This window comes from Mastigoproctus giganteus, chromosome 12 (assembly GCF_048544385.1).
Source record: "Mastigoproctus giganteus isolate SK-2022 chromosome 12, ASM4854438v1, whole genome shotgun sequence".
Taxonomy (NCBI): domain Eukaryota; kingdom Metazoa; phylum Arthropoda; class Arachnida; order Uropygi; family Thelyphonidae; genus Mastigoproctus; species Mastigoproctus giganteus.
In genome coordinates, this window is record NC_143586.1 from 89,773,046 (window position 1) to 89,793,509 (window position 20,464).

Below are 20,464 nucleotides of genomic sequence, written 5' to 3' on the forward strand. Positions count from 1 at the left end.
AGTGTTCATTACTGACATTCCTTGAGATTCTGCAAATTCCACAAGTCTTTCACCTCTTTTATTTCTTTCACCAATTCCAAAATTTCCTATAGTTCCTCTTTCTGTGCTGTTTTGCCTTTTTCCAACCTTAGCATTGAAGTCCCCCATAATAATAGTGTAGTGGGTTTTCTGCTCATCTAGAAGTCTCTCAATTTCAGTGTACATTTCTTCAACCTCTTCATCATCATGGCTCGATGTTGGTGCATAAATCATTATAATCTTTAGCTTGTACCTCTTAGAAATCTTGAGTATTAGTCTTGACACTACTAGTACCCTACAGTTCTAGTACCCTACTACTAGTACCCTACATACCCTACAGTTCTTCTCTAGTAGCAGAATCATCAAAAAACATATGAATAAAAACAAGCAGTTGAGCTGTATCACTGATGTCTGTAGATTCATCCAGTTGTAAAGAAAAGGACACAATTAGCAATACAAGCACACAATTGTTTGCTCACATTTTTACTCATTTTTTCAACGCGGTACATCACAGTATTTCGAGATAATTGCAGATCTTGAAGAGCACTTTTAAGCCACGGAAGCATTGCAAATCAAACAACATTTTTCTTTTATCATTACAAAAAAGTATTCTAGTTCCCACTCTTTATAAAAATGATTTATTTTACTCTTTTTCGTAGTATTAATTTTAAATCAAAGGGTATTAAATTAACGTATAAGCACTGTCCAGTTATTAATATTAAGTAAGCTAAATAAGAATTAGACACCATACACTTTGCTCTCCACAGCATAACTGCGTGAATTTTCACTAGACAAGCCTAGCGACAAGAGTAGCCACATGGTTCAATGGATTTGTAATAAGCGTATGCAGTGGAGTGCATAATAATAATAACATTTAGATTTTGACTAATCTATTTTTTATATATATTTAAAATTCGTCGTAACGTGATCAACTGAAATTAAAGCCGTGATCGACTTGTAGATAGCAGTTGACTTCTTGGCCACCCATGATAAATATAAATGAAATCTCAGATTATCCAATGTGACAATTTTTTTATATATATATCAGTGCCATTAATTTGATATATTTTAAGGGATTTAATGGAATTTGTTATTTTCCCAGATCCAACTGAAATGTTCCGTTGTGTAATGATATCAGAGGCTTTTATACGCATGTTTGTGGAAACTGTGGGCCATTACAATAATTGTATTGTTTTTCACCAGAATAGTCTGCCAACTTTTCAGGTAAAAAATTACAACTTATATGCAAATGTTTTGTGTACCACATAGCTAATGTCTGAATAAATCACATTATTGCAACATTTTTTATTCATGTTGTGTAATGATTATTATTTAAGGAAAAAAATGTTTAATTTGTGGTTTGGAGGTTTCTTACATTAGTAAATAAAAAAAAAATTGTAACAACAATCAGAAAAATATCAATAAAATGTGTGTTAAATTGTTACCAACTTGAATTATATTAATATTGATCTGAAAAGGATACAAATATACTTTTGGTGCTACTGAAAATATCTTAAGGCAATGCATTTGTGACATCTGGTAATAGATAATTAGAAGTCAGAACGTGCAGTTACAAATACTTCTAAACCAGATGGGTTGGGCATAACACAAAAGAAAATTCGTGTTTACTGATTGTAATAAGTTAAGCCTTACTGTAGCATGTCAGAACTTTTTTTACTCAAGAATTTTAAACAGTACAAGATTTATAGATATATTTCAAAATACTATTTTATAATGATAGGTATTCATTGTCATTTGAAAACTGTTAAAAGAACCTTGTCACTTTTTGTTTTATTCTTTGCCTTTCTGATGCTTTGTTGCATCTTTCCAGAGGTAATAAAACAAAAGTTCTCCTTGCATAATGTCACAAACATTTACACAGAAAATGTTTGGTTGTGACATTATTTTGTGCCCTCTTTTCTTTGCCTTTCATACTGTTATAACAACAACTACAGAAAATGCTTTTTAAAGAGAGGGGTCTCTCTCTCTCTCATGCTCAAACACTCACTACTATTGCTGCAGCTGAATAAACTTAGTTCCTCTCATGGTGGGGGAAAAAAGACTTCTTCATTGGGAATGAAGAGGTCTTTTTTCTTCCATGTCAATTATATTATGTATAAATATCTAGTAATACTGTGTAAAAGGCCTAGGTTCAAATCCCATCTCGTCTATAAAGAACTTTTATTTCTTACAACAGAGGAATTAATAAACTTATGCCTTTCTTATCAACACTTAAAGCAGAAAATAACAATATACAATAAAGTCTCGTTTTATACAAAGTACTTGCTTATATGAAGCACATATCATTCCCCTATGAAAGGATAGGCTTTTCTATGTAAATATATTCGTTTATTACAAAATTCGGTTAATATGTATTACAAATTTCTTTTTCACCCCATGAGAAATAAATATTGTCATTTTGTATGTTTAATACAAATCTTGATAGAGTTGTCCAATTTATTGCCTCTGGCCACCCGGCTTCCTACTTCCCGAAGGATGGAATTTAGAAATTAGTTTTGTGTAAACAAAAGCAGTTTATGGTAGCTATCAACGTTAAGTGCACTCTGAAAAACATCTTTCTGAAGGATGAGTTGTTAAATCAACAAAAGAATAAAAAGTTTTTCTAAGTTGTTTACATGCACTCCCTTGCTCTCTGCGGGAATAAGGTCAGTTGCAATTATTACCCTAGTTCAATGAGTCTTTTGCTACCATATACAGCAATCTATTTTTGTGCCATTTTATCTGAGCTAATGTGTTTTTTGGAAATTTAATATAAACAAATTTAAAATTTGTTTATATTAAATCTTATCTAGGAGTGTTATGGCTACAAAACGTAAACAGACGGTATTAAGCCTACAAATTAAACTAAAAATTATACAAGAGGCTGATAGAATGGAAAGAAGCAAAACGGACATTGCAAAGGAATACAACATCCCTTTACCTACTTTATCTACAATACTGAAAAACCGAAAAACACTTGAAATGCCTGACACTGCAGCAGCGATGAAAAATAGGAAACGAATTCATGATGCAAAACACAAGGAGCTTGAAACAAAACTTTTTGAGTGGTACCAACAAATGTGTGCATTTAATTTGTCAATATCAGGTCTGATTTTTCAAGAAAAAGCAAATTATCTAGCTCAGCAACATGGAATTAGTGACTTCAAATGCACCAGTGGCTGGCTCCAAAGATTTAAAAATAGGAATAACTTAGTTTCAGGAAATGTTTGTGATGAGTCTGAATTAGTTGACAAGGAAAAAGCTACAGACTGGTAGCTTTTTCTGTACGGCCCATTCTTGAAAAATATGAAGCAAAGGATCTTGATGAGACAGGTTTATTTTATAACCTGCTGCCAAAACAAAACATTTGCTATTTTGAAGAGTCTTGTCATGGTGGAAAATTTAGTAAACAAAGACTCACTGTTCTGTTATGCTGCAATTCAGATGACAGTACAAAACTATGCCCACTTGTGATTGATAAGTTTTCCAAGCTAAGATGTTTTAAAGCAGTTAACCAACTTCCCTGTGATTATGAGGCCAGTAGAAGTGCTTGGCTTACGGTCAAAATTTTCAGTCTTGGTTATCAAACATGGACAGAAGAATGACTTCAGAAAAAAGGAACAATTTGATGAGTCTAGGTCGTTGTACACCTCATTCTGCTGAGACATTTAAGTTGACAAATATGTGGCTGTTGTTTTTACCCCAGTGTCACCAGTTTAATGCAACCACTGGATCAAGGCATTATTTATAACCTCAAGTGAGCATACAGAAACCCACCTGATAAGGTACTTGATCTATAACATAGAAGGAGAGAACAATTTGCAGCCAAATTGGAATGTCTTGGATGCTATCCGCAATCTTGTTATTACTTGAGACAGTATTGCATCAAGTGTAATAATCAACTGCTTCAGAAAGAGTGGCTTTGGAAAGAATATCATTGAAAAACATGGTCCAGCAGATGAATGCGATAGCAACATTGAGGAATGGAAGAATTTGAAGGAGCATATGGATTTTGTTGGCGAATTTAAAGAGTTTGTGAAGGTGGATAATGAAGTTGCTACCACTGCAATGCCAACACCAGAATTGCTGCTGAGTACCAAACAAAACGATGATGTTTTTGTAACCAGCAACAGCAAAAGTGAAGAAGCAGCATGCACGCACGCACACGCGCACACACACACACACACACACACACACACACACACACACACACACACACACACACACACACACAAACTGCCATCTAAAAAAGATACCCAAAATGCATTGAATGTAATAGAGAATGTTGGCCTGCAGTAACATTGATAAAGAAACAACTATTGCATTTGATAATGTCTGTGCCTTAGTTAAAAATGCATATAGGACAAAAACTGCAAAAAACATTGGATTCTTTCTTTAAATTAGATTAATTTATTAAAAAGTTAATGGTTTGTATGTCTTCCTTTTATATTAAGATTGTAATTCTTTTTTCTGTGATACTAAAATATTGTATATATCAAAATATATACTGTACAATAATTTCATTTCCATTAATTGTTTTTTTCTTAGTTTATCTTACAAATAAAATAAAATCACTAAAAAATGTTATTCCTATTACTGTATTGTTATACAAAGCTTTTGTTTTTATTTTATTTTATTAATTTAAATTAAATTAATTTATTTTTGATATTATTATTTATTATTGTTTTTAGATGTACCAAAAAAAAAAAAAAACTGTAAAATTTTGACACTTTTGGGGGACCTTGTTATTACAAAACATGAAAATTTAGGTCCCTTGAACTTTGTATTAGCAAGATTAGATGTATATTTATGAATAAATAAAATTTCATTACTCTATTTTCATGTGTTTAATGCTGTTATAAGCTGGAATGATCTGATCTGAGCAGAAATAAATGGAGAACATGTGCATTGTTGGCAGCAGCAGTGGCAACCTAATTTTATGACAGTTTCTCTACTTTTATTCCTATATGAAGGATGCTGTTGGTAAAAATATGAGTATAAAATGCTTGCAATTGATAAATGTTGGAAGAACTTCGCTGCCATAAGACAACAACACTTTTTTTATGGAACATTATAAGATAATTAAAACAGTTTTGTCTTGAATTTCCCAGCAATTTCATTGTTCCTGGGTTGAAACTTCAATCAAGAAACTTTGTGATTGAAGTTTCTTTCTTCAAAAATTTAACAGCTAAAGGGGATAAGAGAATATACAGGAATAAAATAATATATTTAATAAAATTAATAAATGATAAAATTTCTTTGAGCAAACTTCAAAGAGAAGCATGAATCATTTCATTCTAACAAATAACACTGAAAATTATTTTAAAATAGTCATTATTTGTTCAGATAACTTCTGCTGCACATTTCTAATATACAGAAGTTGTAATTTTTGCATTATTATACTTAAACTATAAAAAACTTTACTTAGACTTTAAAATCATTAAATAAATAAAATGGCAAAATATGTTGAACAAAACCATAAGTATTTGTTCAAAGAAGATTATTTTTTTTAAAACATTTTTTTTTTATAATAAATACACTACAATATGAAATTCTAATTAGTATAAGACAGAGCTAGATGCTCAATATGTTTTCATTGTATTTCAATATTGGTAGAAGAATAAGAGAAATTTACCTCAATGATACGTAAAACACTTCCTAATGACACTCTCCAGCAAATAAATGAAAATAAAATTAATGCAAAATGATTACAGTAATAAAATTAATTTAAAAACAATTAATTTTTTAATTTTTAAATGTTTTACTTGTTTTAATTTTTTATTGTTTTTTAATTAATTTAATAATGCAATCATCTTGCATTAATTTTATTTTCATTTATTTGCTGGAGAGTGTCATTAGGAAGTGTTCTACGTATCATTGAGGTAAATTTCTCTTATTCTTCTACAAATAAAATTTTGTAAACCACCCATTCAGAAATACAGTTCAGTAGTTTGTTATTAATTTTTATGCGATCATTTTTTTTTTTTTTTTTTTTTTTTACTTCATTTAAAACAAAAATTCAACTGTAGTGCACTTGAAAATATGTGGGTTCAGACTGCACTAAGTTGAATTAGACTAACCATATACAGGAATGTTTCTAGGATGAAGGACAAGAAATCATGGAAACTTGAAGCATATTCTATGTTCCATATTCTGTTTTTTGTACATCTTCTTTTACTTGAATTTTAAGTGGTATTCATTGTAACAACATTTTACTCTAAGTTAATTGTGGAGATATTATTTTAATACATATATTGGATTATGCATGCATTAATTGCAATGCTGGAAATTTTAGGCACTTATTTGTAGAATGAATGGACAATATGGCAGATGCATAGTAAAGAAAAACCCTTGCTTCAAGCACTGAGTGTTTTCTAAAACAATTGATACTTCTTGAAGTTGGTTGAGTTTTACTTATTATGCATAATGAATTCATTATTACTATTTATTTATTCTGTTAAGTCCTTTTGAAAATGAAATGCACTAGGCATAATCCTTATGGGTTTTGGTAATTAACTATATAGTATCGGTGTAAATACACCATAGTTAACCCATAAACTTGAGCTAAGTATGTAGCATAAAGGGCATCGTTTTAATTGTATCTCATAATGTGGTTGCCTTCACAACAAGATAGCTACTATTGCATTACTTCCAATAAATAACACTTCTCTATTAGAGAAGACTACTGTTATTTATTTTCAGCGGTACCACCACCCAGACGATCGTTTCGAAGCTATTGGGCTTCATCATCAGTGGGCGGGCAGGTACCCAGGTAATAACAACAAGCCATCACAGTTGCGAAGTTATATCCACAATATGAGAGATGCCAAAAGGGTGTGGTGGTAAAGTATTTTGAAAATGAAATGCACTAGGCATAATCCTTATGGGTTTGGAATAATTTAGAAAAATGAAATTCACTGTAATGGTTGCTTACTTATTTTTTAATTTATTTATTATCATTGTATGTGTTTGAGTTTCAATCAACTAACTTTTAGTAAATAACACAATTAACTTTTAAGTAAAAACTGATATAATTTAAAATTGGTTTGTTTTCAAGCATTTCATTTTGGCAGTTTTATTTTCACTTATTAGTTTAGTCCATTTTCATTGTTTTTGCTCACACTGAATTATTTTATTGTAATAGGATAACAACCCCACCTCCCTTTTTGAATTTCTACATACAGTCTGCAAACAGCAAGAAATTTCACTTTTTAAAAAATTAACAGATAATCAGTATAATGCATAGGAATATATCGATGTATTCCAGAGAGAAAACACAGTAGTAGCGAAACTACTGTACCATCAGGATCACCACCACAGGAGGCTTCGTGGCTAATTTGGTATGGTTGTTAAAAATCATGGGGGGGGCCCACATTTGGCAATCTGGTGAAGTAGAACTTATAATTTTGCTACTGATACACAAACAAACTTCGATTAAACTTCCTATATAGCTACTTAAATAACCACCATTTCTTATTCTCAAGAGAAAGTGGTATGTGTCAGCAGGGGAAAATTGTCCTCAATCAAAATGGCTGGACACTGCTGGTGCTAAAGTAGTTAGGAAAGTAATGTGATGCATCACCTTCAATTCAGTATTTCATTTAAGTATGAGGTATTGCTAGTCAAAATTACCTGTACCTATTGCAGTCCATTGATAGTGTTATTTTTTTATTAGTATTAGTATTAGTAATGGCCGCATGGTGCAAGAAAGCCTATGGCTTATGCTGCACCAGCCAAAAAAAAAAAACAAACCGAATAAAACAATGATAAAAAAAGAAAAAATAAATAAATAATAATAAAAATTAATAAAAGAAAAGGAAATTAAACCTATCATCCTATGCGCTTCCCTCACTCGAAGGTACTATCCAGATGACCTTTGAATTTCCCCAATCTGTCAGCCTCTACCACCCATGTTGGCAACTTATTCCAGTAATTTATAACTCTCTGGCTAAAATAAAAGTTCCTGCAGTCCAATCTAAACATTTGAAAATTTCGTCCTCATTCATTTTACTGATGCTTCTCAGAGTCTTAAACACCTCAATCAAATCTCCTCTAAAGTGTCTAGTTTCCAAACTCTGCAACCCACATATTCAAGGTCTTTCTTCATGAGGATGCCCTTTTGCCAATCTCACCAGGTGAGTTACCCGTCTTTGCATCCTTTCAAGAAGCTCGATGTCTTTCTTTAGGTGCGGTCTCCATACTTGAACACAGTATTCCAAGTGTGGTCTAACAAAAGCCTTATATAATAGGATTATCACATCCCTATCTCTACTTGCAAAAAATTCGATAGATCATCAATAGGACACCATGGGCCTTCCTTGCAACCTGTTTACAATGCTCAGAGAATTTCATGTCTGAGCGTATCATAACACCCAAGTCCCTTTCCTCCAGTACTGGGTTAGTTGAACTCCACCAATTGAATAAGTTATTTTGGGATTACTGTTTCCCAGGTGTAATACCTTACACTTTGTTGGATTAAAGCATAGTTGCCATTTTTCTGACCATTCCTGAAGTCTATCTGGGTCTCTCTGAAGAAGCTCAGTTTGACAGTGATCATTAACTACTCTACAAATTTTAATATCATCTGCAAATTTAGACATCACGCCCTCTATCCCTTCATCAATGCCATTTATGAAAATTAAAAACAACAGTGGTCCCAATACTGATCCTTGGAGAACCCCACTTCTTATATCAACCCAATCTGAGGAATAGCCATTTATCACAACCCTCTGCCTCCTGCCCTGAAGCCATCCTACTATCCATCTAAGGATTTTCCCAGTGATTCCAACCTGTTCCAGCTTATAAAGCAACCGCTCATGTGGGACTGAGTCAAAAGCTTTGCTGAAATCTAAATAAACAATGTCGAAATTATTCCCTAAATCCAGCTCGTGAGTGACCCTTTCAAAATATTTTTTGAAAGAAATGTGTTATAGCTGTATTACAGCTGTGTGGGTAATACAGCCCTTATTGTTGTATTACCCACACTTTTTTTTTTTTTTATGTAACCACATCCCTGAATCCTGTATACAGCCTTGCTACAATACTTCATAGCAAGTATTTGGTATGAGTGTTAAAAATTATGGGGGGGGGAGGCATTTGGCAATCTGGTGAAGTAGAACTTATAGTTTGCTAATATTACGCAAACAAATTTCGATTAAACTTCCTATGTAGCTACTTAAATAACCACCATTTCTTATTCTTGTTTGAAGTGCATGATTCATGATGAAGGTCCAGCCTTGAGTACTGTGTACAGGTCTGGAGGCCTCATTTTAGGAAGGATGTAGAGTTGCTTGAGCGTGTACAGAGAAGGGAAATGAGATTAGTGAAGGGAACGAAGGGGTCTTCTTACCAAGAAAGGCTTTAGTTCTGCAAATTGCAGCAGCTGGAGACTAGGCACCTGCGAGATGATCTGATTGAGGATTATAAGGCCTTGAATGTTGAGCACACTGAATTCTGATTGGATTCTTCCACTTGCTCAGATTACTAACCTGAGGGGGCATAAATTCAAATTGAGGAACCGCAGTTGTAGACTCGATATGTGGAAATTTGCTTTTAGCCAGCGGGTGGTTAGTTGCTGGAACAAACACTTCCATTTGTCATTGTGGAAGTTGATAGCTTAAATAAATTCAAGGAGGAACTGGACAAATGTTTAGAGGGAGTTGTTTTTGTTTTTTTTATTTTGACTGATGCTGCATACTTGCATAACATGCCTCTATTACTACTACTGCTACTACTTTTTTTTTTTTTTTTTTTTTTTTATTCTATCAGCAGCATCTCTCAGTTTGTAAATTTTAAATTTTATTGCCTTGCTAAGTGATGTGCACCATGGAACTGCATTGGATAGTCCAAATAAATCTGTAAACATTCCTACCATCAGTGGTGAGCATATTAATAATATATTTTGCAATTTGCTCCATGAACAATCCATGACCATTACAAGTCTAATTAGTATTGCTGTAATATTACAGACCTCCTTTTTAAATCTTGTTGGCCTACAAAAAATATGCATGTATGTTAATTATGCTTACTAAAATATGAAAAGGGAACACCAAAAGTGTCTGTTTTGGAGAAGCAATAATTTAACTTATAATTCTGATACTTCTAGTTGGGATCCAAGCCTGAATGTCCACAACTACTTTAATTACAGTGAAATGTTTCACTGTAATTAAAGTAGTTAGAGATGGAAAATGCTTATTTGATATCTTTGCCCTACTATTGGAAGAGAATATGAAGATTGAGATACTGAGGGAAAAGTCTGTTTTGTATACCTTTAATGGCAGAAAGGTCAATGCATACATGTCATGTGAGCTCATCCAATATGCAGGCAATGGGGATGTCATCCAGCTTATCAATTTGAGGAATGATTACAAGTTCTAGGTGGGTTAAGATGAAGTGTCACATAGAAGTACGTGTAGAGTGGCACAGTAGCCATTTGTAAAATTTATCGAGTTTATTTAAATATTTATAGCACTAGATACGAAACCCTGAACTTATTTGGTTTTTTAAATATATCTTGGCTTATATGCAGCAGATTTTCATGTGTTTATTCAGAATACTACATAAAAATAATGAAATAAAAATAAAATAATAAAAGTTGCTATATTTAAATACAAACTAATATTTAAAAATATATTTAAATATTGGAATAATTTAAAAATTGTTGCATTTCTGTTTTCAATTTCTGCCTTCGGGAAACTTAGTGCCTCCAGTGGCTGAAAAGTCAGTTTTTCCATATCTTATACTTACATTAGAAATTACACCATTTGTTGACCTAAACAGCTGTTTTAAGGCTTACTGGTCTCTCATCAGATAACAGATGCCTCTATTAACAAACATGTGCTAACTGAGAATCATATATTGAGTCTAAGTGAGCAGCCCATGCATCCCTAATCTGCACCTTATTCATGATTCATCTAAATAAGATAAACTGTTCTGAGGAGTTTGAGATGAATTTTATATGTACTGTGAAGCTTTATGCTATTTATTAATTGGTTTAAAAAGAAAAATAATTGTTCTCTTGCTGTTAGTGGGGATGCTGAAACAAAAAAAAAATTATATCTAAACACTAGTATAAATATCTAATTTTTGTAATTAAGGAGTTGTAACATTATTTTTTAATTCTGCTTTCCACATCAGTGTCATATTCAAAATCTCTTGTGATCTGCCCTTATTAGATTACTTTCTTTAAGCTTTTGATAATCCCAGTGATGATGCTTGCAAGCTGCTTAGTATTTTCTCCTGCTGATTTATTGCTTTACTTTAACACCTCCTTGTGTTTCCTAATGATTGCTTTCAAATGTCTACTTTGAATAATTCCATCTAGCATTGTATTTAAAAAAGTTGTTAATGCTTACTTCATCCACTGCTAAATAACTCAATACCTGTAAGATAGCAACCAGCATAGTAACAGCAAAAATGTATAAATCATATCCTTTTGTGCACAGACTGCTAATCATATAGGCATCCTGCTAGAAGCTTTTCCTATTAGTTGAGAAATTGGTTGACAAAGTGTCAATGAAAATTTTTCTTTTTGCACATTTAAATTTTTCAAATTATTTATTTATTTATTTTTTTGTTTCCTTTAAAATTTGGAATAGTTCTTTGTCTTACTGCTTTTAGTAATCCAGCTTGCATTACTAAATTTTATAAGTAGCCAAAAAACTAGCATAAATTTTTAGTAGGTCTTTCTTGTAGATCTGTCTTGTGTTCCTAAATTTGAAGAATAAATAACTAGAAAACCTACATAAATAATTAGAAAACCTGAATTTTTTATTGCATAAGGTGAAAAGTTATTTGTTTATTATGGGTGCGAGAGTACACATGAACAGGCGAAGTTTTTACGGCTCCAGCTAGTAGAGAAGTTTTCTTAAATTTTTGCTTTTTTATTGACTTAAATTGGTATATTAATTTATTTTTTAGAGTTGTTTTATATTCCTAGTAACAATACTGTAGTTTAATTTGAATTTAGATAGAGATTTTGTAGGTTATTACTTAGTATCGGTAATAGTATGAAATCCACGTGTTGGACAAGTTTTGCAGCTCCCGCAAACGCAAAGTTTTTAATTATATTTAGCTGCTTTATTGACTTAATTGTTAGATTAAATTAATTTCTATAAGTAGCTTATAGACCTAGTCAAGCTCTGTGGTTTATTTTGAATTTAGGTAGCGTGATTTGGAAAGTAAATAATACCTCGTGTCCGTAGATTAACCGTTTGTAACTTGCTGCCATTGTTATACACCGTGGGCACTGAACTATATAGCATAAGGTTTAACGGAAAACTAGATAGCGAGTATAGTAGTATCAATTAATCAGTAAAATTTATTAATCTTATTAAATTTCATTGTCAATTGAATTGTACTTCTTTAACTAAATAAATATAGCGACCTAGTTTTTACATACGTAGCATCATAAATTAATACATATAAGTTGATAGGGGATAAGAAAGTAATATAACGTAACTCGGAGATAATATTCGATACCGAAATACACACACACACACACACACACACACACACACACACACACATATATATATATATATATATATATGTATGTATGTATATATATATAGTGTTATAACTGCATTGGGATAGAAGTTTAGGGTTATATTTTGTATTCGAATTTTATAGAATTTGAATAGAAATCATGACTCAGAGAAGCAAAGCAAAAGGCTCAAACTAATGGAAGTACTGTGGCTCAGGGGAGAAATGGGGGGGGGCAGTTGTTCTCTGAATCACAGTCTATTGAAATGCACTGCTTGTTTGATGTTTGTGGAGCAATCAGGAATGGGACATGATATTACCAAGGGGAATGTCTTTGTGTGCATGCGATGTAAGGAGTGTGAGGAAGTCAGGCGCAAACTTAGCATTGTTATGGACTTATATGAGAGCTTGAAGGACAGGGTGGATGCCCTCAAAGGATTTAAATTGAGGGGCCCTTCAAGCTCTCAGCTGCCTACATTAATGCCAGAGCTTGCATTTGAACATTGTGCAACACAACGACAACCCCCAAGGCAGAATGCGTTGGTCCCAAAGGAACTAGTTGTTGTAGGTGACTATTGTCAGGAAAACGGGGAACATATTGTGCAAAAAGGATAGATGGAACAGGACCAGGGTATGTCTGCCAGGGGCAAAGGTTGATGATGTTGTAGAGCAGATATCTTTTAGGGGTACAAAGGGTGATATTATTGTACATGTTGGCACTACTGATATTAAGAGTAGGAGACTGGCAGAATTACTTAACAAGTACAAGTCGATGCTGAAAAAAAGCCATGAGTTAGAGTTGAATTTGAAAGTGTCTACAATTCTTCCAGACACAATAGGAGGGAGTATATGATGAGAGCCTTGTTGATCAATTCGGCCCTGGAGAGATTGTGCAAGGCTCAAGTGGTAGATTTTTTCACAGCCTGGTCTGTTCTTGTTAACAGGAGAGACTGCTTCTATGGGGATAGGATACACTTAAATAGAAAGGGTGCAAGAATATTTGCTGATGCTATCGAGGCAGTGTTAGGTGGATCGGAAAACTGCTAGCTTGTGGGGGGGGGATATACGGACTAATAGATTAACAGTAGCTGCTGGCAAAGGTGAAAGTGATTCTTGCATTCCTTCTATTGGAATGAGCAGCAGTCTGGGAAACAGGGTGCAGGGGATTTCCAGGACTGTTGGGAGTCATAGTGGAACAAGTAAATACATGGGCTGCGTCAGGGTAACTAAGAGTAGAAACAGGTGCATGTATACTTGTGTGTACACCAATGCTAGGAGTATAGTTAATAAATTCGATGAGCTTGAAGTGCTAGTCAAGTCATCAAAGGCAGATATTGTTGGGATATCAGAAATGTGGTGTCACACAGACATTGCAGAATTGGAATTTGGGGAGTACAATGTGTAAAGAAAGGATAGACAGGACAGGAAGGAAGGAGGGTTATGCTGCTAGTTAAGAAACACAAAATCTAAGGAAGTGCATCCAATTGATGTTGGTGGACAATGCAATGTTGAGTCTGTTTCGTGTGACATAAGCACTGGGAAAGGAAAAACGAGAGTAGGTGTGTGTTATAGGCCTAATGAATCTGATAAGTATAATGAGCAATTGTGCAGAGAAATAAAGTGAGCCAGTAAATCAGTGTCTTATAATGGGGGATTTTAATTTCCCAGAGATTGACTGGAATTTGTGGTTTGGTCACTCGCACACTAGCAAGGCTTTTGTGGATTTATTGGATGATTGTTTTCTACAGCAGCATGTTTGGGAGGCAACTAGAGGGAGTAATACTCTTGATCTGATTATCAGTAGTGATTCTTCATGCATTAATCTGCAGATAAAGGAACCACTGGGTGGCAGTGATCACAGTGTGCTGAAGTGGGATTTACTCAAAGAGATAACTACCATCAAGGGTAAAGGGAAGGGTTTTTGCTTTTGTAAAGGTCACTATGGTGGTCTGAGACAGTATTTAAATTCTATATGGTGGGACCAACTGAAGATGTTACCAACAGCAAATTCAAAATGGGAAGCATTCAAAGAATTAATCTTGCAAGCTACTAGGCTTTACATATCAACTAAGAAATATTGTTCAAGGTTTAGGCCTAAATGGATGTCAGATGAACTAATGAGACATATAGCAGAGAAGAAAAATGCATGGGATACATATAAATTAATGGGTGACATGGAAGCCTATGATAGATATAAGCTAGTCTGTAACCAAGTCATAAAGGCAGTTAGGCAGGCGAATGCAGATTACGAGAAATCTTTGGCAAAGGATGCAAAGAAAAACAGCAAAGAGTTCTTTACTTATGTAAACTCTAGAAGGAAGGGGATGAATCAGATTGGTCCACTTGATATCAATGGTTCAACTGTTGATGATCCTGCTCAGGGAGCTAACAAACTAAATGAATACTTTGCATCTACATTCACACATGAGGAGTTATTCAGGGAGGGGAATGCTAGAGGTGTATTAAACTATGGCAGTAAGCTAGATAATCTTGTAATAACTGAGAGTAAAGTGGAGGAGAAATTGTTGAAGATTAACATAAGAAAGGCACCTGGGGTGGATGGAATCTATCCAGTTATATTAAAGGAGGTAGCAAAGGAAGTAAGCAAACCCTTAGCCATAATTATGAGAGCTACCCTGCACTCAGGGGAGGTACCAATGAACTGTAAATGTGCAAATGTGACCCCAATCCACAAAGGAGGATCAAAGGGAGACACAAGTAATTACAGACCTGTTAGTTTAGCTTCTGTTCCAGGCACTGGTTAAAGAAGCATTGCAGGATCATCTAGACAAGACTTCAGTTATAGCTCGGACACAGCATGGGTTTTTTAAACGGAAAGTCTTGTCTGACCAATTTTATTGGATACTATGATGTGGTCACAAAGGAAGTGGATGCAAAGAATATCTTTTATATCATATATTTGGATCTTAGACAGGCCCTTGATACTGTTGCATATGGAAGACTGCTGCACAAATTAGAGCAGTGTGGCATTCGAGACAAATTGCTGCTATGGATAAAGGTATGATTTAATAGTGGAGTTCCTCAGGGTTCAGTGTTGGGTCCATTGTTGTTTTCTGTATTTATAAATGAATTGAATGGTATATCAGGCTTAATGTTCAAGTTTGCAGACGATACAAAGGTTGGCAGTGTTGTTAATGACACTAATGACAGTACACTGTTTCAACAGGATCTAGAAAAGTTGAGCAGATGGGCTGAGAGGTGGCAAATGAAGTTTAACATTGGCAAATGTAAGGTACTATACAAATATGGGAAACAGTAATCCCAGAGTAACATATAAACTCTGTGGTACTATGCCGACAGTGGTAGAGAACAAAAAGGACCTGGGGGTAATTGTGCAGTCAGATATGTAGTTTTCTGAGCAGTGCAGACGGTCTGCAAGAGTAGCTCATGGTGTTGTGTCAATGATATACAGGAATTTTTCTTGCAGGGATAAGGAGGTGATTATCCCCTTGTATAAGGCAATGGTCAGGCCACACCTTGAGTACTGTATATAGGTCTGAAGGCTTCATTTTAAGAAGGATGTAGAGCTTTTGGAATGAATACAGAGAAGGGCAACAAGATTAATGAATGCAACAAGGGGTTGCTCTTACGAAGAAAGACTTAAGTTTTGCAAATTACAGTGTCTGGAGACTAAGTACCTGCAAGGTGATCTGATTGAGGTGTATAAAGCCTTGAATGGTTTGAGCATGCTCAATGGTGATGGAATTCTTCCTCTTGTTCAGAATAATTGCCTTAGAGGGCATAGATTCAAATTGAGAAAAGACGGTTGTGGGATAGATGTGTGGAAGTTTGCCTTTAGCCAGCGGGAGGTAGATTGCTGGAACAAACTTCCATCTGTCGTTGTAGAAGTTGATAGCTTCAATAGATTCAAGGCAGAACTTGACAAACATTTGGAGCGAGTGGATGGGTGGAATAAGGGTTTTTTTCTCGTTTTTTTGTTTTTTTTTTTGGCTGATGCTATATAAGCTTGCTTTCTTGCATCATTTGCCTTTGCTAATGCTAAATGCTAATTACTTTTATGGATTTTATGAATAATAGAGGTCTAGGATTCCCTAACTTTCAAAAGTAATCCAATTCAGCCCACATTGTGTAGAAATATAAAACTTTAATAATTTTACTGCAAAACAGGAATGTGTTTTATAAGTGTAGGCATCATATGGATGAGTAAATGTAGTATTTAGGCTGATGTAAGTGAGAACGTAATTATGATTAAAGATTTCACTCGGACATATTTTATGTAATCTCTGATTTGGTTTTTAGGGTGTGAATGAAGGGGGCAACAGAAGTTGTGGTTATCTCTAATAGTTTAGTTATCTAACAGTGGCTGGGTTCATTGCAAGCTGTAAACTCAAACTATATACAGTATGAAATATATGCTTGCTACAAAATAAACTAAATTGTAAATATCCCATTATGAGGAACTTATTTCCTAAAATAATATTTTTTCTGTTTTCAGAAAGAGGCATTTTGCAAATCTGCACCATCCTGTGGTATTCAGTTATTTCTTGAATGGTTCTCAGAAACACAGATGTTTGAATTATTTATTAAAGATAAGTTATCATCAAAAAAACATCAAGAAAAGCAGGGTAAGTGAAAACTCTACACATAACCAATTAAATCTTATGAACTATTAATAAATAAAACTGATGTTCACCAACTTTTTACTTTAATACATATCATCAACAGTCATGCCCTATGCATTGAAAAAATTAGGCTTTCTTTTATGTTCCTAGTATTATTTTTCTTCTATATAGCGTAAATCACATATCTACCCCTAACAGAGAATATTTCCCAAATACTCCATTAGCTCTTTTTGTAGGTGAGTTTTCAGGCAGCACATATGCCACTTACGCTGAGTTTTTTTGAGGAATCTGGAAGTTTCTAAAAACTGAAAAACTATGTGCATAAATACTTTGAAAATTAATTATTTTTTCTCCTATTTTGACTTCATAGCTAAACATTAAATTGTTATTAATGTCAAAATAAAATTAAAATCAAAATTTTATAATAAAATAATATATATAATCACGCACACAGTTAGCACTGCATTAGCAACACCCTTTGTGCAGGAACGGACTGGCCTATGAGTCCGTTCCTGCACAAGGTCGAGAACAGCTGTTATAAGATTGTAATTCACGCACATGGCAATCACTTTTTGAGTGTCTGCGAGGAAGAATGTGTCGACGTCAAGAACTTTTTGGCTTCAACTGTGGAATGATTGTGGGGGCAAGACATCCAGGTGCCAGTATCTGGACAATGGCCAACATGGTTAAGTGGACCTGTTCTGTGATGTCATTATTTCACCTTGACTGGCTTAGCAGTGATCGAACAACCAGCCAGAGGTCACATGTGGTCAACACCTGTGCTGGGCATCATGTGTCTTGTCTTGTAACACATCAGTGACACAGCACAGTGGCCCAATTAACTACCCAGTACAATGTAGGAATAACAAAACTAATCCATATAGGCATGGCAGTCGTTGACCATCACATGTACTCATGCTTACTGCAAGACACTAGAAACTGTGCCTTGCATGGGCATGTCAGCACCAACACAGGACCAGCAGCATGTTGAAATCTGTCACATAGTCTGATAATTCTCGTTTCCAACTCTATCCTTGCTTGATGGACTTCTCTGCATTTGGAGAAAGCAACCTGAGGCAGTAGTTTTACAGTTTGGGGACTGTTTTCATGGCATTTTCTGGGTCATCTGATCAACGCTCGATGTGAATGCTATCAAGCCTTTTTGTCATTGCCGACCCTTCATGATGACGGTGTATCTGTGCCACATGCCAGCAGATTGTTAACTCATTTCAGGAACATGATAATAAATTCTAATGACACTACAATTAGCACAAATTTTAACGTATATAGTCTCACGAGGAATAATTCTGTTATCCAAAATGTTAAGAGAGTCAGACAAGGGAGTTAGAAGCAAGTGTATAAAAAACGTGTTTTAAATACAAGAGATTTAGAAGTTGTAAATATATTTTCTTGTGTGTGAACTGAATTTATAGAAGTGAAACAGAACCATAATGCAGAGAGAAGGGTAAAAAATTGGGATTTATTATTTAGCTAACATGTTTAGCTAATGCATGTTTGTTAAATGTTATGAAAAAAATACACTGAATTTAAAATATTTAGTAAAAACATAATTACAGCCAATAGTTAATTTAAATGAAAAAGAATGAATCTGGTTCAAGTCAAAAGTGGCAATAATTTAACAATTGTTTTGGCTAAGAAATTATTTTAACACTATTCATAATTATTTGCAAAAATGATTCTGAAATGAAGTAATTTATATTAATTTATATCCAAATTAGGCATGAAATTATAATGTACAGAAGAGAGACTGGGAATTTGGTTGTTTGGGTAGAATAATTGGTAATCTTCAGATATATAATAATTGAGGTGTATAAGGCCCTAAAGGTAATCACTAAAAGTTCACCTCCTACAGTGGGTGAACTTAAAAAGTGATAATATTTTAAATTAATATTTGGTGCTTGTGAAACAATATCTGTATTCATTTGCAACTGTGAAATATATACACACTTTTTCAACAAATCCTTGACATTTTATCTTATTACTTGCATAATCTTAAAGATCAATGACAGGAAAATTAAGGGAAGATTTAAAACAAGAATGTGATAATTTTCAGGGAACCTAAAGGCACACTCAGAAATATGACAATACAAACAATCATACAGAATTAAAACCAAATATAATGGTAGAGTAATTCCACTACTCGACCATAACTCCTTTTTTCTTCTCTATCATTGTTATCCTTCTCTTTCACCAGCTGTTTGAAACAAACAAATGACAGCATATTGTGATACTGGGTAGATTATCAATGCCACTACTCTAATAACATTCAAATAAATTGATGTGATGTATAAATATAAAACCTTGCCAAAAAAATAAAAATTTTTACGGATTGGCTGTTAGATAAATTTTTACTTGTGGTAATTTATTAAATGTTCAATTTATAGCTTTTTTGTGATTATCGTATTGACTAAAGTTTTTGTTTCTTCCAGTTAAATATTAAAATTTCTTTGAGAAAAAGTAGGATAAAAAATAAAAGTGAAAAAAAAAACTTAAATTATTTCTTTCTTTGAAATTATTTCTTTTTTTGAAGTCACATTATAATTGGACTCTGTGTGGAATTAATGTCAGTTGTTTGAGACATCTCTGAATAAAGGTTTTCCTAGGACCATGGATTGTTTTTATGCCCTGGTCAAAGTGATTGATAGTGACAGTTCTAGCTAGACAACAGCAGCTAGTGGTTCTAGTATTAAAACAACCAAATGGATCTCAAATATGAAATCAATGTAATATATTATATAAAGCAGAGATTCCCAAAGATCTATACCTTAAACCCACTTAAATTTTTTTATAAATTCACATGCCTGCCAAGTTCCAGAATGATTGCAAATAAACAGATTTGACCTAAAATTTAGCTATGAATATACAGGTGACCCCCGCTTAACACTGATAGTTCATTCTGGAAAACCAGAGCGCTAAGTGAGTGCCACATTCCCATAAGGTAACATGTATTTGTGAGTTGCGGTCAGTGCCATAGGATATTTCCTAATCAATAATAAATGGTAGTGAAAAGATGCACAAATGTCGGTCAAAATATTTAATATTCAAATATTTGTACATATAAAATATTCTGCATTACATACGTATATAATTATGTGGTAACTACTTACGTATCAAAATTAAACTTAAAATTTCAATTAAAATCATGAATTTAATTGATCAAAATAGATTTAATTTAATTGATAAATTTAATCATGAAAAAAAAAAAAATGTGTCGATTTTGGGTTGAACTTTGGCCCTCTTCCAAATAAACTAAAAGGGGTATTAATTTTAAATTCCCCGCAGCGTTACCACCCAACAATAAAGTCAACCGATCCTTCACTGCTTTGAAACCTGCCATG

The 20,464-nt window shown here is 33.7% G+C and overlaps 1 protein-coding gene across 1 annotated transcript in view; it reads left to right on the plus strand.

Moving 5' to 3' along the window:
* Positions 1 to 20,464, plus strand: part of LOC150077259 (uncharacterized) — a 196,479-nt gene that overhangs the window by 171,122 nt on the left and 4,893 nt on the right. Inside the window, exons 15-16 of the mRNA XM_090385833.1 lie at positions 1,121 to 1,242; positions 16,979 to 17,108. Coding sequence (XP_090241959.1) covers positions 1,121 to 1,242; positions 16,979 to 17,108 — 252 coding nt within the window. The remainder of the gene's footprint in view (positions 1 to 1,120; positions 1,243 to 16,978; positions 17,109 to 20,464) is intronic.